We start from the raw sequence: 19,857 nt of genomic DNA, 5'->3' as shown, positions 1-19,857 counted from the left end.
TATATGAATATAGGATTAATATGTATTTGTAAAGGGTAAAGGCAACAGACAAGTTTACATCGTAAAATCACAAATGTTTATGTGAAGGTCGGTGGATGTCAATTACAGGGCCTATTATTATGTCAATAGGTACCTAGTAAGTAGTTGTAAATGCATGTAATTTAAACGCTAATCAAATCGTGTGTTTACTCCTGGTATAAGACTAAAACCGCGAGTTTATGCCGGAGATAGCTATTTAAATGCTCTAAATAAATTCATATAAAATCCATAGAATTAGATAGACGATATTTTATAACGTCAATATAACCATCCACGTGCACAGAATATATTATCTCTTGATACTTGGTCCTTCTGACACTCCAGTAAATTCATATTAAATAAACAAGAGATATTACGTAGTACGAATTAACGGACATAGTAGAATCTTTGGTCACCCCTTCTCAAACTCTTTGGACCAATTAGAATAAGGGAGGCTGCTATAAAAGAGGGCGCATCCGAGAGATTTTTATCAGTCTACCGGATCCTCCCTCGGGAACAAGTCTCATCTCTACTAGCAGCCTCTCTTCACTCTGGACCAGCCTCTCCAGTTTTGCCGCGCATCTCTTCGCCTCTTGAACGCCGAAGTACTCCCCGGTGAGAATTTCACATCCCGTTTACTTACGGGTGGAAATATCTCTCGCGTTCGCAGTCATCGGTCGTCACGTATTCCTGTCTGCCGCCTTCACCTACATTTGGCCTGTAAAAAAATATTATTTACTAGACGCTACATACAAGAAAATAAAACCAAGTCATTACCGACTTTTTCAAAAGGAAACAGCGTTATTATTAATAACCCCTCCACCGACTGAGCTAGAAAAAAATTCATCAACGAAGTGCGCAGTGGCGTATCGTTGAGGGGGTGTTGTTATTAGGTTAGGTTTGTTCGGTTAGGTTAGGTTTGATTTGGTTAGGTTAGGTTTGTTCGGTTAGGTTGGGTTTGATTTGGTTAGGTTAGGTTAGGTTTGTTCGGTTAGGTTAGGTTTGATTTGGTTAGGTTAGGTTTGTTCGGTTAGGTTGGGTTTGATTTGATTAGGTTAGGTTTGTTCGGTTAGGCTAGGTTTGATTTGATTAGGTTAGGTTTGTTCGGTTAGGTTAGGTTTGATTTGATTAGGTTAGGTTTGTTCGGTTAGGTTAGGTTTGTTAACCGACTGACCCGACGTTGGCTTAATTGTGTTAAATGCCCCGATCAGTCTTTGAACGTTTTGTGTTTTCTGTCTACTTTTTTCATATATAAAATCGTTTTTTCAATTAATATTTGATAATAAAGAAATCCCGAATCCCGAGAAAAGATCGGAATTTCCCGAAATTTTTAAAATTCCCGTCGGGTAATTCCCGAAACCCAACTCTAGTCACAACTACATTATCTGAAGTCTGAACATAATTAATTTCATATTTGAACGAATAATGGAATTTTAAAAATTTCGGGAAATTCCGATCTTTTCTCGGGATTCGGGATTTCTTTATTATCAAATATTAATTGAAAAAACGATTTTATATATGAAAAAAGTAGACAGAAAACACAAAACGTTCAAAGACTGATCGGGGCATTTAACACAATTAAGCCAACGTCGGGTCAGTCGGTTAACAAACCTAACCTAACCGAACAAACCTAACCTAATCAAATCAAACCTAACCTAACCGAACAAACCTAACCTAATCAAATCAAACCTAGCCTAACCGAACAAACCTAACCTAATCAAATCAAACCCAACCTAACCGAACAAACCTAACCTAATCAAATCAAACCTAGCCTAACCGAACAAACCTAACCTAATCAAATCAAACCCAACCTAACCGAACAAACCTAACCTAACCAAATCAAACCTAACCTAACCGAACAAACCTAACCTAACCTAATCAAATCAAACCTAACCTAATCAAATCAAACCCAACCTAACCGAACAAACCTAACCTAACCAAATCAAACCTAACCTAACCGAACAAACCTAACCTAACCTAACCAAATCAAACCCAACCTAACCGAACAAACCTAACCTAACCAAATCAAACCCAACATAACCGAACAAACCTAACCTAACCAAATCAAACCTAACCTAACCGAATAAACCTAACCTAATCAAATCAAATCAAACCCAACCTAACCGAACAAACCTAACCTAACCTAACCAAATCAAACCTAACCTAACCGAATAAACCTAACCTAATCAAATCAAATCAAACCCAACCTAACCGAACAAACCTAACCTAACCAAATCAAACCTAGCCTAACCGAACAAACCTAACCTAACCAAATCAAACCTAACCTAATCAAATCAAATCAAATCAAACCTAACCTAACGTAATCAAATCAAACCTAACCTAACCGAACAACAGCTGCATGCATTATTACTGCGATACTATACGAATGCAAACGGATCGAACGAAATAGACATGGTGGCCCTGAAAAGGGCCGTTTGTATGTGAGTAGATAGATATATTCACATAATAATAGTTAAGCGGGCGTAGCATAAAAACCAACCCACTCATCCATCATTATGCGTAGTCAGTCTGTATTGTATCTAGACGAGACGATACGATGAAAGGCATTATATTGGCCAGCTTAGCCGCCGAAACCGTACAGGGTGCGACCCTGTCTCTTCAGGGCGTACACGACGTCCATGGCGGTGACGGTCTTCCTCTTCGCGTGCTCCGTGTAGGTGACGGCGTCCCTGATGACGTTCTCGAGGAACACCTTCAGGACTCCTCGGGTCTCTTCGTAAATCAAGCCAGATATGCGCTTGACTCCGCCGCGACGAGCCAGACGACGGATCGCAGGCTTCGTGATGCCCTGGATGTTATCGCGAAGAACCTTCCTGTGACGCTTGGCGCCCCCTTTTCCCAATCCCTTTCCTCCTTTACCGCGACCGGTCATCTTGTATGAGTGTCAAAAAGTGGATGATGTCAAAAATCGAAACGATGCGATGCGCTCACTGCGGCCGCTAGACGAATTATAAAATTTTGCTCCCTGCGACGTCTCTTTTATAGACGCTCGTCTCGCGCGTATGCGACGTCTCGCTCGCTTCCTTGCGAAATCAAGGCGCGGGCGAGTGCGTCTCGCTCTGGCGCGTCGCGGCGCAACCACGCCCAGCGCTGCGCATTTCGCGCAAAGCGAGTGCGCAATAAAGATAACGGCTATAATTAATAATTGCGGAATAGAATAAAAAGAGATATTTTCAAAAAAAATTAACTTTCAGGCAATATTTCGACCTCAAAACGATACGCCGACAAAAATGATCACCCCCACTGTTCAGCCGAAGGCGACCGCATCGACCAATCGCAGCGAGCGGATCTCTCTATATAGTCACCCCGTCTGCGGGATCGCGTGCACACTTCTCGTTGAACGCTCGTTTCAGAACCTACTACTTTGAAGAAGAAGACATGGCTCGTACCAAGCAGACTGCCCGAAAATCCACCGGTGGAAAAGCTCCCCGCAAACAGCTCGCCACGAAGGCCGCGAGGAAAAGCGCGCCGGCCACAGGGGGCGTGAAGAAGCCCCATCGTTACAGGCCCGGTACGGTCGCTCTCCGTGAGATCCGCCGTTATCAGAAGAGCACTGAGCTCCTCATCCGCAAGCTGCCCTTCCAGCGACTGGTGCGCGAGATCGCTCAAGATTTCAAGACCGATCTGCGCTTCCAGAGCTCGGCCGTCATGGCGCTGCAGGAGGCCAGCGAGGCGTACCTCGTCGGTCTATTCGAGGACACGAACCTTTGCGCCATCCACGCCAAACGCGTCACCATCATGCCCAAAGATATCCAGCTGGCGAGACGAATCCGCGGCGAACGCGCTTAAGAATTAAAAAAAAAAAAATAATATTTATCATACCTATCGCAAAAGGCCCTTTTCAGGGCCGCAAATTTTTTGACATTCGAATGTTTACGCAACCGTGAGCGAGCGATCGGCCGTTATGTGCCTATAATAATATATTTATATATACCTATTTATCCAAGTATAATATATTATTATCATCCTGCGTGTTCCACTATTTTTGGATAAAAATAGGTTTGTTAGTAATATTGCGTTTGTTGTATGTAATTGATCAATTAAGCAGTTGATTAGATAAAATATACTCACCATCTAATAATAACGCAACGCTGCGTACGTAGTGCGTTGTGTGTGAGGCGAGATTCATTAAATAATATCTACCCACATAATATTAATTAAACAGCCTCCTTATATTACCTATTATTTTAGAAAACGCACCAATCTCTTATCAAAACGCGTTTTCTATCCGTCAGTCCACCACCATCCATACCTTGTCATATTATCTCGCCGTCCATCTACCACAATTAATTAATTAATTAATTAATTATAATAATGTCGCTAAACACGTTATATAGATATAATCAATAGATGCTCCTCACCTATATAAATACATATATCACAATCATTATCCTACAAAACTATTTAAAACTGAAACCGCCACACCATACGAGTAGTTTAAACAAACAAGAGATCGACACATCGCATCTCTATCTCCTCATTAATTACTACGAAATTATATACCTACCTACCTACTTACTTATTTTAGATGTATTTTCAAATTTTGAATTTCCAGAACATTTATTGTAATATGGACAGTTCTCTCTGTGCGCATTCATTGCTAATTAATACCTATAATAATAACAATTTGAATACTACCTACTTTCGATGAATAATTATTTCAATCAATTTTATAAGCAACAATAACGAGCTCGACACGTTCGCTACCAGTCGGATTTGAATAAAAATGGCGGCCCTGAAAAGGGCCTTTTGTACGACGATAGATGGATTATTGCATGTAATCATAGAAGATACGATTTTTTTTTTTTTATTTATTTTTTTTTACGCCTTCTTCTCAGTCTTCTTGGGCAAGAGCACCGCCTGGATGTTGGGCAGCACTCCTCCCTGGGCGATGGTGACACCGGAGAGCAGCTTGTTCAGCTCCTCGTCGTTGCGGATGGCGAGCTGCAAATGACGAGGGATGATCCTGGTCTTCTTGTTGTCGCGGGCCGCGTTTCCCGCCAACTCGAGTACTTCGGCGGCGAGGTATTCCATGACGGCGGCCAGGTACACCGGCGCACCAGCGCCCACCCTCTCGGCGTAGTTTCCCTTGCGCAGGAGTCTGTGTATGCGACCGACGGGGAACTGGAGTCCGGCGCGATTCGAACGAGACTTTGCCTTTCCCTTGACTTTACCGCCTTTTCCGCGACCAGACATGGCGAGATGTGGTAGTGTTGAAAATTAACTGTGCGAAAGATGCGCGTCGATCTGAATCGACGGACGGTCCTTTGAAGAAAGCTCACTCAGGGATATCCAAAGCTCTATTTTGTGATGGCGTGCGGTGCGCCCGTAGCGGGAGACGTGCGCCGCATCACGCGACCCGCAAAGCCGCGCGCCGTTCGCTCTACACAGCGATGGCAAGCGGTAAAAAAAAAAAATTTCGGCAGATTCTCACTCGAGCCACCGCCGCCGATTGACACCGCACCTACCTAATCTATCTATATATCCGTATTGTATCGTAATACCCATCGCCGATCATCATGCCGCCCAAGACTAGCGGAAAGGCCGCCAAGAAATCCGGCAAAGCCCAGAAGAACATCTCCAAGGGAGACAAGAAGAAGACAAAGAGGAGGAGGAAGGAGAGTTACGCAATCTACATCTACAAGGTGCTCAAGCAGGTGCACCCCGACACCGGAATCTCCAGTAAGGCGATGAGCATCATGAACAGCTTCGTCAACGACATCTTCGAGAGGATCGCCGCCGAAGCGTCGCGCCTCGCCCACTACAACAAGCGCTCCACCATCACCAGCAGGGAGATCCAGACCGCCGTCAGGCTCCTTCTGCCCGGAGAGCTCGCCAAGCACGCCGTCAGCGAAGGAACAAAGGCAGTCACCAAATACACCAGCTCCAAGTGAAGTCCATGAAAATGAAGAAAGAAGAAAAAAAACCAGCAAAGGCCCTTTTAAGGGCCGCCAATATTTTCAAATCGAATTGATCGAATCGCATGTTTCGCTAGTCTCATTATCGCTATTAATATTATGCCAAGCAGGAAAAATAAATAAATCGACTGACTGCCTACCTATTGTAATAATAATAATACGAATATTTGTTACAATAATTATCTTGTATCTGCGCTTATAATTATATCATTATCCAACACCATATTATAAACTAGACTAGATAACTAACTAAGCCCGCCACGAAGGATGATTTGATAGGAAAATAATAAGAATCAATCTATCTGTGAATATTATTTTATTATTATTAAGTACAACAGTACCCACCTAAGTAAGTCAGTAAGTAGAACAATAAGTCATCATTATACTATTGATAATATTATCCATACATCTTAGGTGAATGCATGCGTGCGTGCATCTGAAAAAGAAAATATCACATTAGATTTAGGTACATAATATTACACATCTGTTTGTTATCTCGATTATCGTCTGTGCGTGGAGGATTTTCATCGATCCTTCAACGGATGGACCTGCGATACATAAATAATGCGAATCGGATAATTTTGCATTGTACGATAGATTTTTTGGTACGTACGTACGTACGTACATGACACATAATTTCGGGAATAGTTTATTCCGAATCCCCCCCCCCCCGATCGATATCTTAAAATAATCCTTCCAGTGTCCAATGTCTTCATATTTGATTTCATATAGGTACTTAATAGTAACAATGACATTAGTAATTCGTGTTTCGGTCTCGCACTTATGGTTATGGTTGTCGATTTCGGCTGCTATGGTTTTCTACTCTCATATGTGCGTTGTTACATGCCAGTATGCTTTGCATCGGTCATATTAAACACACTCATAATATTATATTATCATATTTAATTATTTAATTAATTATTTAATTAATTAATTAATTGATTATAACTATTTATTTACGATATCTATCTATCGCGGGAGGGAGGGAGGGAGGGAGGCGCAGTGAGCGAGCGAGCGACCGATCGCGCCGTACCTATCGCAATCCATTGTTAGGTAAGTAATTATTCGAATTGAACATTCTATTCTCATGTCGTGCTTCTTTATTTACCATCGTGCACAATACCATGCACCATCGTCGCCTGCTGCTCCTTCGTGAACACTGCGGACTGCATCGAGCACCGCGGGGCCGCCGCCGTCGTCTTCGCCCGATACGAGTAATGTTTGTATGCCGCGATCGTCTTGTGCTAACTCCGGCCGACTCGGGGGCGGATCGCGACGCCCGTGGGGGCGCCAGGGGCCCGCGGCCGATCGCAACCGCGAGGAGGTATATCGACGCGCCGGACGAAGGCTCGATCGTTGGAATCTGATAATTCTTAACGAATCTACGGCCATTTTCCCGACACGTTATGTGCGCGCGCGGACACAATTCCAATTTGAAACGCATCCCGCGAGCCCGAGGACAGACTCGCGACCATTCGCCCGCTTTGAAACGACAGACAGATCGGTGGGCGGCGCGACCGCCCGCCCCTGAGCCCCCTCGCTAGGGCGGCGGCCGCGAAAAATTGAAAAATATCGAGAGATCGAAGCAAAAATGCCGGTGCAATTCGTGACTAAAATCGCCGATCTAGACGGACATCATCTCTGAGAGCGGCGTTCGCACATCGGTACTGCGGCACCCGTCTCGCTCTCGCCGTATACAATCCGCGAGCCGTTCGAGTCGTTTCACTCTAGCGCATCGTACAGATAGATAGCAAGCAAGCAAGCAGAATATACGCCGCGATACAATATAATTTAATATTATATTTCATTCTATTATTCAATCAATCGAATAACGCAAAGATGGCAGATACAGCAGCACCCGTCACCGCTTCGCCGGTGCCCTCTACCCCTGCGAAGAAATCGGCAGCAGGCAAAGCCGCGAAGAAGCCCAAGGTCAAGCCGACGCATCCCAAGACCTCTGAGATGGTCAACAGCGCCATCAAAGAGCTGAAAGAGCGCGCCGGATCCTCCCTGCAGGCGATAAAAAAATACATCTCGGCCAACTACAAGGTGGACGCCGACAAGCTGGCGCCCTTCATCAAGAAATACCTGAAGGGTGCCGTCGAATCCGGCGCCCTAGTGCAGACCAAGGGCAAGGGGGCCTCCGGTTCGTTCAAACTGGAAGCCGGCAAGGCCAAATCGGCGGGCGGCTCCACCTCCGGTAAGAAGCCCGCCGCGAAGAAATCGCGCCCCGCCTCATCCAAGGAGAAGAAGGGCGCCGCAGCCGGCGGAGGCAAGTCTTCGGCGGCAGCCGCAAAGAAGAAGCCCGCGACCGCCATGAGAAAGTCGTCGGCCCCTCTTGAAACCGCGGCCAGATCGGCCGCAGCCGCCAAGAAAGCTGCCTCTCCCAAGAAGGCCGCCCCCGCCGCCAAGAAGGCCGCCAAGCCCAAGACGCCGACCAAGGCGAAAAAGTCCGCCAAGCCGCCCACGAAGAAGCCGAAGGCGCCAAAGCCCAAGAAGGCCGCTGCGAAGAAGCCCGCCGCGAAGAAAGCCGCTGCGAAGAAGTAAGACGCCGTGATCGAATCTAATCTAATCATCACGATGACGATGATGCGACGACGGCAGCCCGGGAAGGGGGGGTATCTCGGGTGGATGACGACGACGACGACAATAGACGAGATGAATGAGGATAGAGATGGAGATGAATAATACGCGTTCGCTCGCATTTTATTGAAACAAAAGCCCTTTTCAGGGCTACCAACACAATTCAGGTGTCGAATGATATCGAGCACGTATCAATACGCAAATTGCACTCACTCACCTACCTAGGTAAAATTTTAAATCAACACGAAATTCAAAATAAAATTTTGGTGGTTTGGTTGGTTGATTTTGAGTTAGGTTAGGTTTGATTTAATTAGGTTAGGTTTGTTCGGTTAGGTTAGGTTTGATTTGGTTAGGTTAGGTTTGTTCGGTTAGGTTAGGTTTGATTTGGTTAGGTTAGGTTTGTTCGGTTAGGTTGGGTTTGATTTGGTTAGGTTAGGTTAGGTTTGTTCGGTTAGGTTAGGTTTGATTTGGTTAGGTTAGGTTTGTTCGGTTAGGTTGGGTTTGATTTGATTAGGTTAGGTTTGTTCGGTTAGGCTAGGTTTGATTTGATTAGGTTAGGTTTGTTCGGTTAGGTTAGGTTTGATTTGATTAGGTTAGGTTTGTTCGGTTAGGTTAGGTTTGTTAACCGACTGACCCGACGTTGGCTTAATTGTGTTAAATGCCCCGATCAGTCTTTGAACGTTTTGTGTTTTCTGTCTACTTTTTTCATATATAAAATCGTTTTTTCAATTAATATTTGATAATAAAGAAATCCCGAATCCCGAGAAAAGATCGGAATTTCCCGAAATTTTTAAAATTCCCGTCGGGTAATTCCCGAAACCCAACTCTAGTCACAACTACATTATCTGAAGTCTGAACATAATTAATTTCATATTTGAACGAATAATGGAATTTTAAAAATTTCGGGAAATTCCGATCTTTTCTCGGGATTCGGGATTTCTTTATTATCAAATATTAATTGAAAAAACGATTTTATATATGAAAAAAGTAGACAGAAAACACAAAACGTTCAAAGACTGATCGGGGCATTTAACACAATTAAGCCAACGTCGGGTCAGTCGGTTAACAAACCTAACCTAACCGAACAAACCTAACCTAATCAAATCAAACCTAACCTAACCGAACAAACCTAACCTAATCAAATCAAACCTAGCCTAACCGAACAAACCTAACCTAATCAAATCAAACCCAACCTAACCGAACAAACCTAACCTAATCAAATCAAACCTAGCCTAACCGAACAAACCTAACCTAATCAAATCAAACCCAACCTAACCGAACAAACCTAACCTAACCAAATCAAACCTAACCTAACCGAACAAACCTAACCTAACCTAATCAAATCAAACCTAACCTAATCAAATCAAACCCAACCTAACCGAACAAACCTAACCTAACCAAATCAAACCTAACCTAACCGAACAAACCTAACCTAACCTAACCAAATCAAACCCAACCTAACCGAACAAACCTAACCTAACCAAATCAAACCCAACATAACCGAACAAACCTAACCTAACCAAATCAAACCTAACCTAACCGAATAAACCTAACCTAATCAAATCAAATCAAACCCAACCTAACCGAACAAACCTAACCTAACCTAACCAAATCAAACCTAACCTAACCGAATAAACCTAACCTAATCAAATCAAATCAAACCCAACCTAACCGAACAAACCTAACCTAACCAAATCAAACCTAGCCTAACCGAACAAACCTAACCTAACCAAATCAAACCTAACCTAATCAAATCAAATCAAATCAAACCTAACCTAACGTAATCAAATCAAACCTAACCTAACCGAACAACAGCTGCATGCATTATTACTGCGATACTATACGAATGCAAACGGATCGAACGAAATAGACATGGTGGCCCTGAAAAGGGCCGTTTGTATGTGAGTAGATAGATATATTCACATAATAATAGTTAAGCGGGCGTAGCATAAAAACCAACCCACTCATCCATCATTATGCGTAGTCAGTCTGTATTGTATCTAGACGAGACGATACGATGAAAGGCATTATATTGGCCAGCTTAGCCGCCGAAACCGTACAGGGTGCGACCCTGTCTCTTCAGGGCGTACACGACGTCCATGGCGGTGACGGTCTTCCTCTTCGCGTGCTCCGTGTAGGTGACGGCGTCCCTGATGACGTTCTCGAGGAACACCTTCAGGACTCCTCGGGTCTCTTCGTAAATCAAGCCAGATATGCGCTTGACTCCGCCGCGACGAGCCAGACGACGGATCGCAGGCTTCGTGATGCCCTGGATGTTATCGCGAAGAACCTTCCTGTGACGCTTGGCGCCCCCTTTTCCCAATCCCTTTCCTCCTTTACCGCGACCGGTCATCTTGTATGAGTGTCAAAAAGTGGATGATGTCAAAAATCGAAACGATGCGATGCGCTCACTGCGGCCGCTAGACGAATTATAAAATTTTGCTCCCTGCGACGTCTCTTTTATAGACGCTCGTCTCGCGCGTATGCGACGTCTCGCTCGCTTCCTTGCGAAATCAAGGCGCGGGCGAGTGCGTCTCGCTCTGGCGCGTCGCGGCGCAACCACGCCCAGCGCTGCGCATTTCGCGCAAAGCGAGTGCGCAATAAAGATAACGGCTATAATTAATAATTGCGGAATAGAATAAAAAGAGATATTTTCAAAAAAAATTAACTTTCAGGCAATATTTCGACCTCAAAACGATACGCCGACAAAAATGATCACCCCCACTGTTCAGCCGAAGGCGACCGCATCGACCAATCGCAGCGAGCGGATCTCTCTATATAGTCACCCCGTCTGCGGGATCGCGTGCACACTTCTCGTTGAACGCTCGTTTCAGAACCTACTACTTTGAAGAAGAAGACATGGCTCGTACCAAGCAGACTGCCCGAAAATCCACCGGTGGAAAAGCTCCCCGCAAACAGCTCGCCACGAAGGCCGCGAGGAAAAGCGCGCCGGCCACAGGGGGCGTGAAGAAGCCCCATCGTTACAGGCCCGGTACGGTCGCTCTCCGTGAGATCCGCCGTTATCAGAAGAGCACTGAGCTCCTCATCCGCAAGCTGCCCTTCCAGCGACTGGTGCGCGAGATCGCTCAAGATTTCAAGACCGATCTGCGCTTCCAGAGCTCGGCCGTCATGGCGCTGCAGGAGGCCAGCGAGGCGTACCTCGTCGGTCTATTCGAGGACACGAACCTTTGCGCCATCCACGCCAAACGCGTCACCATCATGCCCAAAGATATCCAGCTGGCGAGACGAATCCGCGGCGAACGCGCTTAAGAATTAAAAAAAAAAAAATAATATTTATCATACCTATCGCAAAAGGCCCTTTTCAGGGCCGCAAATTTTTTGACATTCGAATGTTTACGCAACCGTGAGCGAGCGATCGGCCGTTATGTGCCTATAATAATATATTTATATATACCTATTTATCCAAGTATAATATATTATTATCATCCTGCGTGTTCCACTATTTTTGGATAAAAATAGGTTTGTTAGTAATATTGCGTTTGTTGTATGTAATTGATCAATTAAGCAGTTGATTAGATAAAATATACTCACCATCTAATAATAACGCAACGCTGCGTACGTAGTGCGTTGTGTGTGAGGCGAGATTCATTAAATAATATCTACCCACATAATATTAATTAAACAGCCTCCTTATATTACCTATTATTTTAGAAAACGCACCAATCTCTTATCAAAACGCGTTTTCTATCCGTCAGTCCACCACCATCCATACCTTGTCATATTATCTCGCCGTCCATCTACCACAATTAATTAATTAATTAATTAATTATAATAATGTCGCTAAACACGTTATATAGATATAATCAATAGATGCTCCTCACCTATATAAATACATATATCACAATCATTATCCTACAAAACTATTTAAAACTGAAACCGCCACACCATACGAGTAGTTTAAACAAACAAGAGATCGACACATCGCATCTCTATCTCCTCATTAATTACTACGAAATTATATACCTACCTACCTACTTACTTATTTTAGATGTATTTTCAAATTTTGAATTTCCAGAACATTTATTGTAATATGGACAGTTCTCTCTGTGCGCATTCATTGCTAATTAATACCTATAATAATAACAATTTGAATACTACCTACTTTCGATGAATAATTATTTCAATCAATTTTATAAGCAACAATAACGAGCTCGACACGTTCGCTACCAGTCGGATTTGAATAAAAATGGCGGCCCTGAAAAGGGCCTTTTGTACGACGATAGATGGATTATTGCATGTAATCATAGAAGATACGATTTTTTTTTTTTTATTTATTTTTTTTTACGCCTTCTTCTCAGTCTTCTTGGGCAAGAGCACCGCCTGGATGTTGGGCAGCACTCCTCCCTGGGCGATGGTGACACCGGAGAGCAGCTTGTTCAGCTCCTCGTCGTTGCGGATGGCGAGCTGCAAATGACGAGGGATGATCCTGGTCTTCTTGTTGTCGCGGGCCGCGTTTCCCGCCAACTCGAGTACTTCGGCGGCGAGGTATTCCATGACGGCGGCCAGGTACACCGGCGCACCAGCGCCCACCCTCTCGGCGTAGTTTCCCTTGCGCAGGAGTCTGTGTATGCGACCGACGGGGAACTGGAGTCCGGCGCGATTCGAACGAGACTTTGCCTTTCCCTTGACTTTACCGCCTTTTCCGCGACCAGACATGGCGAGATGTGGTAGTGTTGAAAATTAACTGTGCGAAAGATGCGCGTCGATCTGAATCGACGGACGGTCCTTTGAAGAAAGCTCACTCAGGGATATCCAAAGCTCTATTTTGTGATGGCGTGCGGTGCGCCCGTAGCGGGAGACGTGCGCCGCATCACGCGACCCGCAAAGCCGCGCGCCGTTCGCTCTACACAGCGATGGCAAGCGGTAAAAAAAAAAAATTTCGGCAGATTCTCACTCGAGCCACCGCCGCCGATTGACACCGCACCTACCTAATCTATCTATATATCCGTATTGTATCGTAATACCCATCGCCGATCATCATGCCGCCCAAGACTAGCGGAAAGGCCGCCAAGAAATCCGGCAAAGCCCAGAAGAACATCTCCAAGGGAGACAAGAAGAAGACAAAGAGGAGGAGGAAGGAGAGTTACGCAATCTACATCTACAAGGTGCTCAAGCAGGTGCACCCCGACACCGGAATCTCCAGTAAGGCGATGAGCATCATGAACAGCTTCGTCAACGACATCTTCGAGAGGATCGCCGCCGAAGCGTCGCGCCTCGCCCACTACAACAAGCGCTCCACCATCACCAGCAGGGAGATCCAGACCGCCGTCAGGCTCCTTCTGCCCGGAGAGCTCGCCAAGCACGCCGTCAGCGAAGGAACAAAGGCAGTCACCAAATACACCAGCTCCAAGTGAAGTCCATGAAAATGAAGAAAGAAGAAAAAAAACCAGCAAAGGCCCTTTTAAGGGCCGCCAATATTTTCAAATCGAATTGATCGAATCGCATGTTTCGCTAGTCTCATTATCGCTATTAATATTATGCCAAGCAGGAAAAATAAATAAATCGACTGACTGCCTACCTATTGTAATAATAATAATACGAATATTTGTTACAATAATTATCTTGTATCTGCGCTTATAATTATATCATTATCCAACACCATATTATAAACTAGACTAGATAACTAACTAAGCCCGCCACGAAGGATGATTTGATAGGAAAATAATAAGAATCAATCTATCTGTGAATATTATTTTATTATTATTAAGTACAACAGTACCCACCTAAGTAAGTCAGTAAGTAGAACAATAAGTCATCATTATACTATTGATAATATTATCCATACATCTTAGGTGAATGCATGCGTGCGTGCATCTGAAAAAGAAAATATCACATTAGATTTAGGTACATAATATTACACATCTGTTTGTTATCTCGATTATCGTCTGTGCGTGGAGGATTTTCATCGATCCTTCAACGGATGGACCTGCGATACATAAATAATGCGAATCGGATAATTTTGCATTGTACGATAGATTTTTTGGTACGTACGTACGTACGTACATGACACATAATTTCGGGAATAGTTTATTCCGAATCCCCCCCCCCCCGATCGATATCTTAAAATAATCCTTCCAGTGTCCAATGTCTTCATATTTGATTTCATATAGGTACTTAATAGTAACAATGACATTAGTAATTCGTGTTTCGGTCTCGCACTTATGGTTATGGTTGTCGATTTCGGCTGCTATGGTTTTCTACTCTCATATGTGCGTTGTTACATGCCAGTATGCTTTGCATCGGTCATATTAAACACACTCATAATATTATATTATCATATTTAATTATTTAATTAATTATTTAATTAATTAATTAATTGATTATAACTATTTATTTACGATATCTATCTATCGCGGGAGGGAGGGAGGGAGGGAGGCGCAGTGAGCGAGCGAGCGACCGATCGCGCCGTACCTATCGCAATCCATTGTTAGGTAAGTAATTATTCGAATTGAACATTCTATTCTCATGTCGTGCTTCTTTATTTACCATCGTGCACAATACCATGCACCATCGTCGCCTGCTGCTCCTTCGTGAACACTGCGGACTGCATCGAGCACCGCGGGGCCGCCGCCGTCGTCTTCGCCCGATACGAGTAATGTTTGTATGCCGCGATCGTCTTGTGCTAACTCCGGCCGACTCGGGGGCGGATCGCGACGCCCGTGGGGGCGCCAGGGGCCCGCGGCCGATCGCAACCGCGAGGAGGTATATCGACGCGCCGGACGAAGGCTCGATCGTTGGAATCTGATAATTCTTAACGAATCTACGGCCATTTTCCCGACACGTTATGTGCGCGCGCGGACACAATTCCAATTTGAAACGCATCCCGCGAGCCCGAGGACAGACTCGCGACCATTCGCCCGCTTTGAAACGACAGACAGATCGGTGGGCGGCGCGACCGCCCGCCCCTGAGCCCCCTCGCTAGGGCGGCGGCCGCGAAAAATTGAAAAATATCGAGAGATCGAAGCAAAAATGCCGGTGCAATTCGTGACTAAAATCGCCGATCTAGACGGACATCATCTCTGAGAGCGGCGTTCGCACATCGGTACTGCGGCACCCGTCTCGCTCTCGCCGTATACAATCCGCGAGCCGTTCGAGTCGTTTCACTCTAGCGCATCGTACAGATAGATAGCAAGCAAGCAAGCAGAATATACGCCGCGATACAATATAATTTAATATTATATTTCATTCTATTATTCAATCAATCGAATAACGCAAAGATGGCAGATACAGCAGCACCCGTCACCGCTTCGCCGGTGCCCTCTACCCCTGCGAAGAAATCGGCAGCAGGCAAAGCCGCGAAGAAGCCCAAGGTCAAGCCGACGCATCCCAAGACCTCTGAGATGGTCAACAGCGCCATCAAAGAGCTGAAAGAGCGCGCCGGATCCTCCCTGCAGGCGATAAAAAAATACATCTCGGCCAACTACAAGGTGGACGCCGACAAGCTGGCGCCCTTCATCAAGAAATACCTGAAGGGTGCCGTCGAATCCGGCGCCCTAGTGCAGACCAAGGGCAAGGGGGCCTCCGGTTCGTTCAAACTGGAAGCCGGCAAGGCCAAATCGGCGGGCGGCTCCACCTCCGGTAAGAAGCCCGCCGCGAAGAAATCGCGCCCCGCCTCATCCAAGGAGAAGAAGGGCGCCGCAGCCGGCGGAGGCAAGTCTTCGGCGGCAGCCGCAAAGAAGAAGCCCGCGACCGCCATGAGAAAGTCGTCGGCCCCTCTTGAAACCGCGGCCAGATCGGCCGCAGCCGCCAAGAAAGCTGCCTCTCCCAAGAAGGCCGCCCCCGCCGCCAAGAAGGCCGCCAAGCCCAAGACGCCGACCAAGGCGAAAAAGTCCGCCAAGCCGCCCACGAAGAAGCCGAAGGCGCCAAAGCCCAAGAAGGCCGCTGCGAAGAAGCCCGCCGCGAAGAAAGCCGCTGCGAAGAAGTAAGACGCCGTGATCGAATCTAATCTAATCATCACGATGACGATGATGCGACGACGGCAGCCCGGGAAGGGGGGGTATCTCGGGTGGATGACGACGACGACGACAATAGACGAGATGAATGAGGATAGAGATGGAGATGAATAATACGCGTTCGCTCGCATTTTATTGAAACAAAAGCCCTTTTCAGGGCTACCAACACAATTCAGGTGTCGAATGATATCGAGCACGTATCAATACGCAAATTGCACTCACTCACCTACCTAGGTAAAATTTTAAATCAACACGAAATTCAAAATAAAATTTTGGTGGTTTGGTTGGTTGATTTTGAGTTAGGTTAGGTTTGATTTAATTAGGTTAGGTTTGTTCGGTTAGGTTAGGTTTGATTTGGTTAGGTTAGGTTTGTTCGGTTAGGTTAGGTTTGATTTGGTTAGGTTAGGTTTGTTCGGTTAGGTTGGGTTTGATTTGGTTAGGTTAGGTTAGGTTTGTTCGGTTAGGTTAGGTTTGATTTGGTTAGGTTAGGTTTGTTCGGTTAGGTTGGGTTTGATTTGATTAGGTTAGGTTTGTTCGGTTAGGCTAGGTTTGATTTGATTAGGTTAGGTTTGTTCGGTTAGGTTAGGTTTGATTTGATTAGGTTAGGTTTGTTCGGTTAGGTTAGGTTTGTTAACCGACTGACCCGACGTTGGCTTAATTGTGTTAAATGCCCCGATCAGTCTTTGAACGTTTTGTGTTTTCTGTCTACTTTTTTCATATATAAAATCGTTTTTTCAATTAATATTTGATAATAAAGAAATCCCGAATCCCGAGAAAAGATCGGAATTTCCCGAAATTTTTAAAATTCCCGTCGGGTAATTCCCGAAACCCAACTCTAGTCACAACTACATTATCTGAAGTCTGAACATAATTAATTTCATATTTGAACGAATAATGGAATTTTAAAAATTTCGGGAAATTCCGATCTTTTCTCGGGATTCGGGATTTCTTTATTATCAAATATTAATTGAAAAAACGATTTTATATATGAAAAAAGTAGACAGAAAACACAAAACGTTCAAAGACTGATCGGGGCATTTAACACAATTAAGCCAACGTCGGGTCAGTCGGTTAACAAACCTAACCTAACCGAACAAACCTAACCTAATCAAATCAAACCTAACCTAACCGAACAAACCTAACCTAATCAAATCAAACCTAGCCTAACCGAACAAACCTAACCTAATCAAATCAAACCCAACCTAACCGAACAAACCTAACCTAATCAAATCAAACCTAGCCTAACCGAACAAACCTAACCTAATCAAATCAAACCCAACCTAACCGAACAAACCTAACCTAACCAAATCAAACCTAACCTAACCGAACAAACCTAACCTAACCTAATCAAATCAAACCTAACCTAATCAAATCAAACCCAACCTAACCGAACAAACCTAACCTAACCAAATCAAACCTAACCTAACCGAACAAACCTAACCTAACCTAACCAAATCAAACCCAACCTAACCGAACAAACCTAACCTAACCAAATCAAACCCAACATAACCGAACAAACCTAACCTAACCAAATCAAACCTAACCTAACCGAATAAACCTAACCTAATCAAATCAAATCAAACCCAACCTAACCGAACAAACCTAACCTAACCTAACCAAATCAAACCTAACCTAACCGAATAAACCTAACCTAATCAAATCAAATCAAACCCAACCTAACCGAACAAACCTAACCTAACCAAATCAAACCTAGCCTAACCGAACAAACCTAACCTAACCAAATCAAACCTAACCTAATCAAATCAAATCAAATCAAACCTAACCTAACGTAATCAAATCAAACCTAACCTAACCGAACAACAGCTGCATGCATTATTACTGCGATACTATACGAATGCAAACGGATCGAACGAAATAGACATGGTGGCCCTGAAAAGGGCCGTTTGTATGTGAGTAGATAGATATATTCACATAATAATAGTTAAGCGGGCGTAGCATAAAAACCAACCCACTCATCCATCATTATGCGTAGTCAGTCTGTATTGTATCTAGACGAGACGATACGATGAAAGGCATTATATTGGCCAGCTTAGCCGCCGAAACCGTACAGGGTGCGACCCTGTCTCTTCAGGGCGTACACGACGTCCATGGCGGTGACGGTCTTCCTCTTCGCGTGCTCCGTGTAGGTGACGGCGTCCCTGATGACGTTCTCGAGGAACACCTTCAGGACTCCTCGGGTCTCTTCGTAAATCAAGCCAGATATGCGCTTGACTCCGCCGCGACGAGCCAGACGACGGATCGCAGGCTTCGTGATGCCCTGGATGTTATCGCGAAGAACCTTCCTGTGACGCTTGGCGCCCCCTTTTCCCAATCCCTTTCCTCCTTTACCGCGACCGGTCATCTTGTATGAGTGTCAAAAAGTGGATGATGTCAAAAATCGAAACGATGCGATGCGCTCACTGCGGCCGCTAGACGAATTATAAAATTTTGCTTCTTTCTTTTTCTTTTGGTATGCTTGGCGTGTAGGGTGCCGGGGCTATGCCCCCTATCCCTTTCATCTATATTATGGCGTATGATGGAAGTCTGCTCCGTGTAGCGGTTTAGCTACTAATTGGATGTCATGTCTTATTTGAGTTTTGTAGGATGGCTTAGATGTATAAAATCAGATGTATAATAATTCGTCTTCTTCTCGTTTCCTCATCGTCTTCTGGTCTTGATTATTGGGCTTTCAGGTCTTGTCGAGATTAGTTTAATTCTGTCAGTTTTGATATCATGTTGTTGGCAGTGTCGATAGTGTTTTTTAAAGCATTTATCATGTCCTTTATCTCCTCTGGTTTAGGTTTTTCCTGGGTGGTCTTCCAGGCAGGCCTGAACGAGTATCTGTCTTGGGTCCTTTCCGCTTGTCGTTTATCTGCTTCTGTGTATCCGTATCGGGCGTGTTTTGGGTGCCTCGGGCATCCCCTGTAGTTGGCCGGATGAGGGCCTCCACAGTTGGCGCATGTCGCAGGATCTGTGGTATTGGGTTTCTTGCAGTCAGCTGTGAGGTGATCGCCTGCACAACGGACGCACATTGGTCTGGCATGGCAGCAGGAAGCGGCGTGGCCGAAGCCTTGGCAGCGATGGCACTGTCCGTCCGTCGTCCTCCTGCGTAGTGGCTCCACCTTTATAGATAGTCCAAAGATTTTTTCAAGTCGGTAGATGTCTTTGGCGTCGCTGGTTCTCTCTACGTCCACCAGGATTAGCGGTATCTGAGTTCTTGAGTGGCCTTGAGTCATCCGATACGCGCTCTTGATGGTGAATCCCAGTTCCACAAGCTCGGCGCGAATTTCTTCGGCGGCCGTTTCTTCTGGAACTCCCCTGAGCACCACTTTGAGGGGTTTGTC

At 45.1% G+C, this 19,857-nt stretch overlaps 11 protein-coding genes across 11 annotated transcripts; 6 read left to right on the top strand and 5 right to left on the bottom strand.

Annotated features, from left to right (window-relative positions):
- Positions 1–2,599: 2,599 nt before the first annotated feature.
- Positions 2,600–2,911, bottom strand: LOC147068663 (histone H4). Its single transcript, XM_085951902.1, has one exon. The coding sequence runs from the start codon at positions 2,909–2,911 to the stop codon at positions 2,600–2,602; it is 312 nt and encodes a 103-aa protein (XP_085808028.1).
- A 506-nt stretch (positions 2,912–3,417) lies between these two features.
- LOC147068662 (histone H3) lies at positions 3,418–4,416 on the top strand. Its single transcript, XM_085951901.1, has one exon. It carries the CDS (start codon positions 3,418–3,420, stop codon positions 3,826–3,828), a length of 411 nt encoding a protein of 136 aa, XP_085808027.1. The 3' UTR covers positions 3,829–4,416.
- A 428-nt stretch (positions 4,417–4,844) lies between these two features.
- LOC147068661 (histone H2A) lies at positions 4,845–5,235 on the bottom strand. The gene has a single exon (XM_085951898.1). It carries the CDS (start codon positions 5,233–5,235, stop codon positions 4,861–4,863), a length of 375 nt encoding a protein of 124 aa, XP_085808024.1. The 3' UTR covers positions 4,845–4,860.
- Positions 5,236–5,558: 323 nt separating this feature from the next.
- On the top strand, positions 5,559–5,933 carry LOC147068660 (histone H2B-like). Its single transcript, XM_085951900.1, has one exon. The coding sequence runs from the start codon at positions 5,559–5,561 to the stop codon at positions 5,931–5,933; it is 375 nt and encodes a 124-aa protein (XP_085808026.1).
- Positions 5,934–7,348: 1,415 nt separating this feature from the next.
- LOC147068659 (uncharacterized) lies at positions 7,349–8,632 on the top strand. Its single transcript, XM_085951897.1, has one exon. The coding sequence runs from the start codon at positions 7,797–7,799 to the stop codon at positions 8,502–8,504; it is 708 nt and encodes a 235-aa protein (XP_085808023.1). The 5' UTR covers positions 7,349–7,796; the 3' UTR covers positions 8,505–8,632.
- A 1,949-nt stretch (positions 8,633–10,581) lies between these two features.
- LOC147068658 (histone H4) lies at positions 10,582–10,893 on the bottom strand. Its single transcript, XM_085951888.1, has one exon. The coding sequence runs from the start codon at positions 10,891–10,893 to the stop codon at positions 10,582–10,584; it is 312 nt and encodes a 103-aa protein (XP_085808014.1).
- Positions 10,894–11,399: 506 nt separating this feature from the next.
- LOC147068657 (histone H3) lies at positions 11,400–12,398 on the top strand. The gene has a single exon (XM_085951887.1). It carries the CDS (start codon positions 11,400–11,402, stop codon positions 11,808–11,810), a length of 411 nt encoding a protein of 136 aa, XP_085808013.1. The 3' UTR covers positions 11,811–12,398.
- A 428-nt stretch (positions 12,399–12,826) lies between these two features.
- LOC147068656 (histone H2A) lies at positions 12,827–13,217 on the bottom strand. Its single transcript, XM_085951885.1, has one exon. The coding sequence runs from the start codon at positions 13,215–13,217 to the stop codon at positions 12,843–12,845; it is 375 nt and encodes a 124-aa protein (XP_085808011.1). The 3' UTR covers positions 12,827–12,842.
- A 323-nt stretch (positions 13,218–13,540) lies between these two features.
- On the top strand, positions 13,541–13,915 carry LOC147068655 (histone H2B-like). Its single transcript, XM_085951886.1, has one exon. It carries the CDS (start codon positions 13,541–13,543, stop codon positions 13,913–13,915), a length of 375 nt encoding a protein of 124 aa, XP_085808012.1.
- Positions 13,916–15,330: 1,415 nt separating this feature from the next.
- Positions 15,331–16,614, top strand: LOC147068654 (uncharacterized). Its single transcript, XM_085951883.1, has one exon. It carries the CDS (start codon positions 15,779–15,781, stop codon positions 16,484–16,486), a length of 708 nt encoding a protein of 235 aa, XP_085808009.1. The 5' UTR covers positions 15,331–15,778; the 3' UTR covers positions 16,487–16,614.
- A 1,824-nt stretch (positions 16,615–18,438) lies between these two features.
- LOC147068653 (histone H4) lies at positions 18,439–18,929 on the bottom strand. The gene has a single exon (XM_085951892.1). The coding sequence runs from the start codon at positions 18,873–18,875 to the stop codon at positions 18,564–18,566; it is 312 nt and encodes a 103-aa protein (XP_085808018.1). The 5' UTR covers positions 18,876–18,929; the 3' UTR covers positions 18,439–18,563.
- Positions 18,930–19,857: the final 928 nt, after the last annotated feature.

Source organism: Rhyacophila brunnea, unplaced genomic scaffold (assembly GCF_057557595.1).
Source record: "Rhyacophila brunnea isolate RB1 unplaced genomic scaffold, BYU_Rbru_1.0 scaffold_294, whole genome shotgun sequence".
In the NCBI taxonomy this organism is placed as follows: domain Eukaryota; kingdom Metazoa; phylum Arthropoda; class Insecta; order Trichoptera; family Rhyacophilidae; genus Rhyacophila; species Rhyacophila brunnea.
The sequence above is the reverse complement of the archived record's forward strand: the minus strand, read 5'-3'. Positions and strand labels throughout refer to the sequence as shown.

Excerpts from the sequence above, each read along its gene's own strand:
- LOC147068663 (XM_085951902.1), bottom strand. The coding sequence starts at position 2,911 with ATGACCGGTCGCGGTAAAGGAGGAAAGGGATTGGGAAAAGGGGGCGCC.
- LOC147068662 (XM_085951901.1), top strand. The coding sequence starts at position 3,418 with ATGGCTCGTACCAAGCAGACTGCCCGAAAATCCACCGGTGGAAAAGCT.
- LOC147068661 (XM_085951898.1), bottom strand. The coding sequence starts at position 5,235 with ATGTCTGGTCGCGGAAAAGGCGGTAAAGTCAAGGGAAAGGCAAAGTCT.
- LOC147068660 (XM_085951900.1), top strand. The coding sequence starts at position 5,559 with ATGCCGCCCAAGACTAGCGGAAAGGCCGCCAAGAAATCCGGCAAAGCC.
- LOC147068659 (XM_085951897.1), top strand. The coding sequence starts at position 7,797 with ATGGCAGATACAGCAGCACCCGTCACCGCTTCGCCGGTGCCCTCTACC.
- LOC147068658 (XM_085951888.1), bottom strand. The coding sequence starts at position 10,893 with ATGACCGGTCGCGGTAAAGGAGGAAAGGGATTGGGAAAAGGGGGCGCC.
- LOC147068657 (XM_085951887.1), top strand. The coding sequence starts at position 11,400 with ATGGCTCGTACCAAGCAGACTGCCCGAAAATCCACCGGTGGAAAAGCT.
- LOC147068656 (XM_085951885.1), bottom strand. The coding sequence starts at position 13,217 with ATGTCTGGTCGCGGAAAAGGCGGTAAAGTCAAGGGAAAGGCAAAGTCT.
- LOC147068655 (XM_085951886.1), top strand. The coding sequence starts at position 13,541 with ATGCCGCCCAAGACTAGCGGAAAGGCCGCCAAGAAATCCGGCAAAGCC.
- LOC147068654 (XM_085951883.1), top strand. The coding sequence starts at position 15,779 with ATGGCAGATACAGCAGCACCCGTCACCGCTTCGCCGGTGCCCTCTACC.
- LOC147068653 (XM_085951892.1), bottom strand. The coding sequence starts at position 18,875 with ATGACCGGTCGCGGTAAAGGAGGAAAGGGATTGGGAAAAGGGGGCGCC.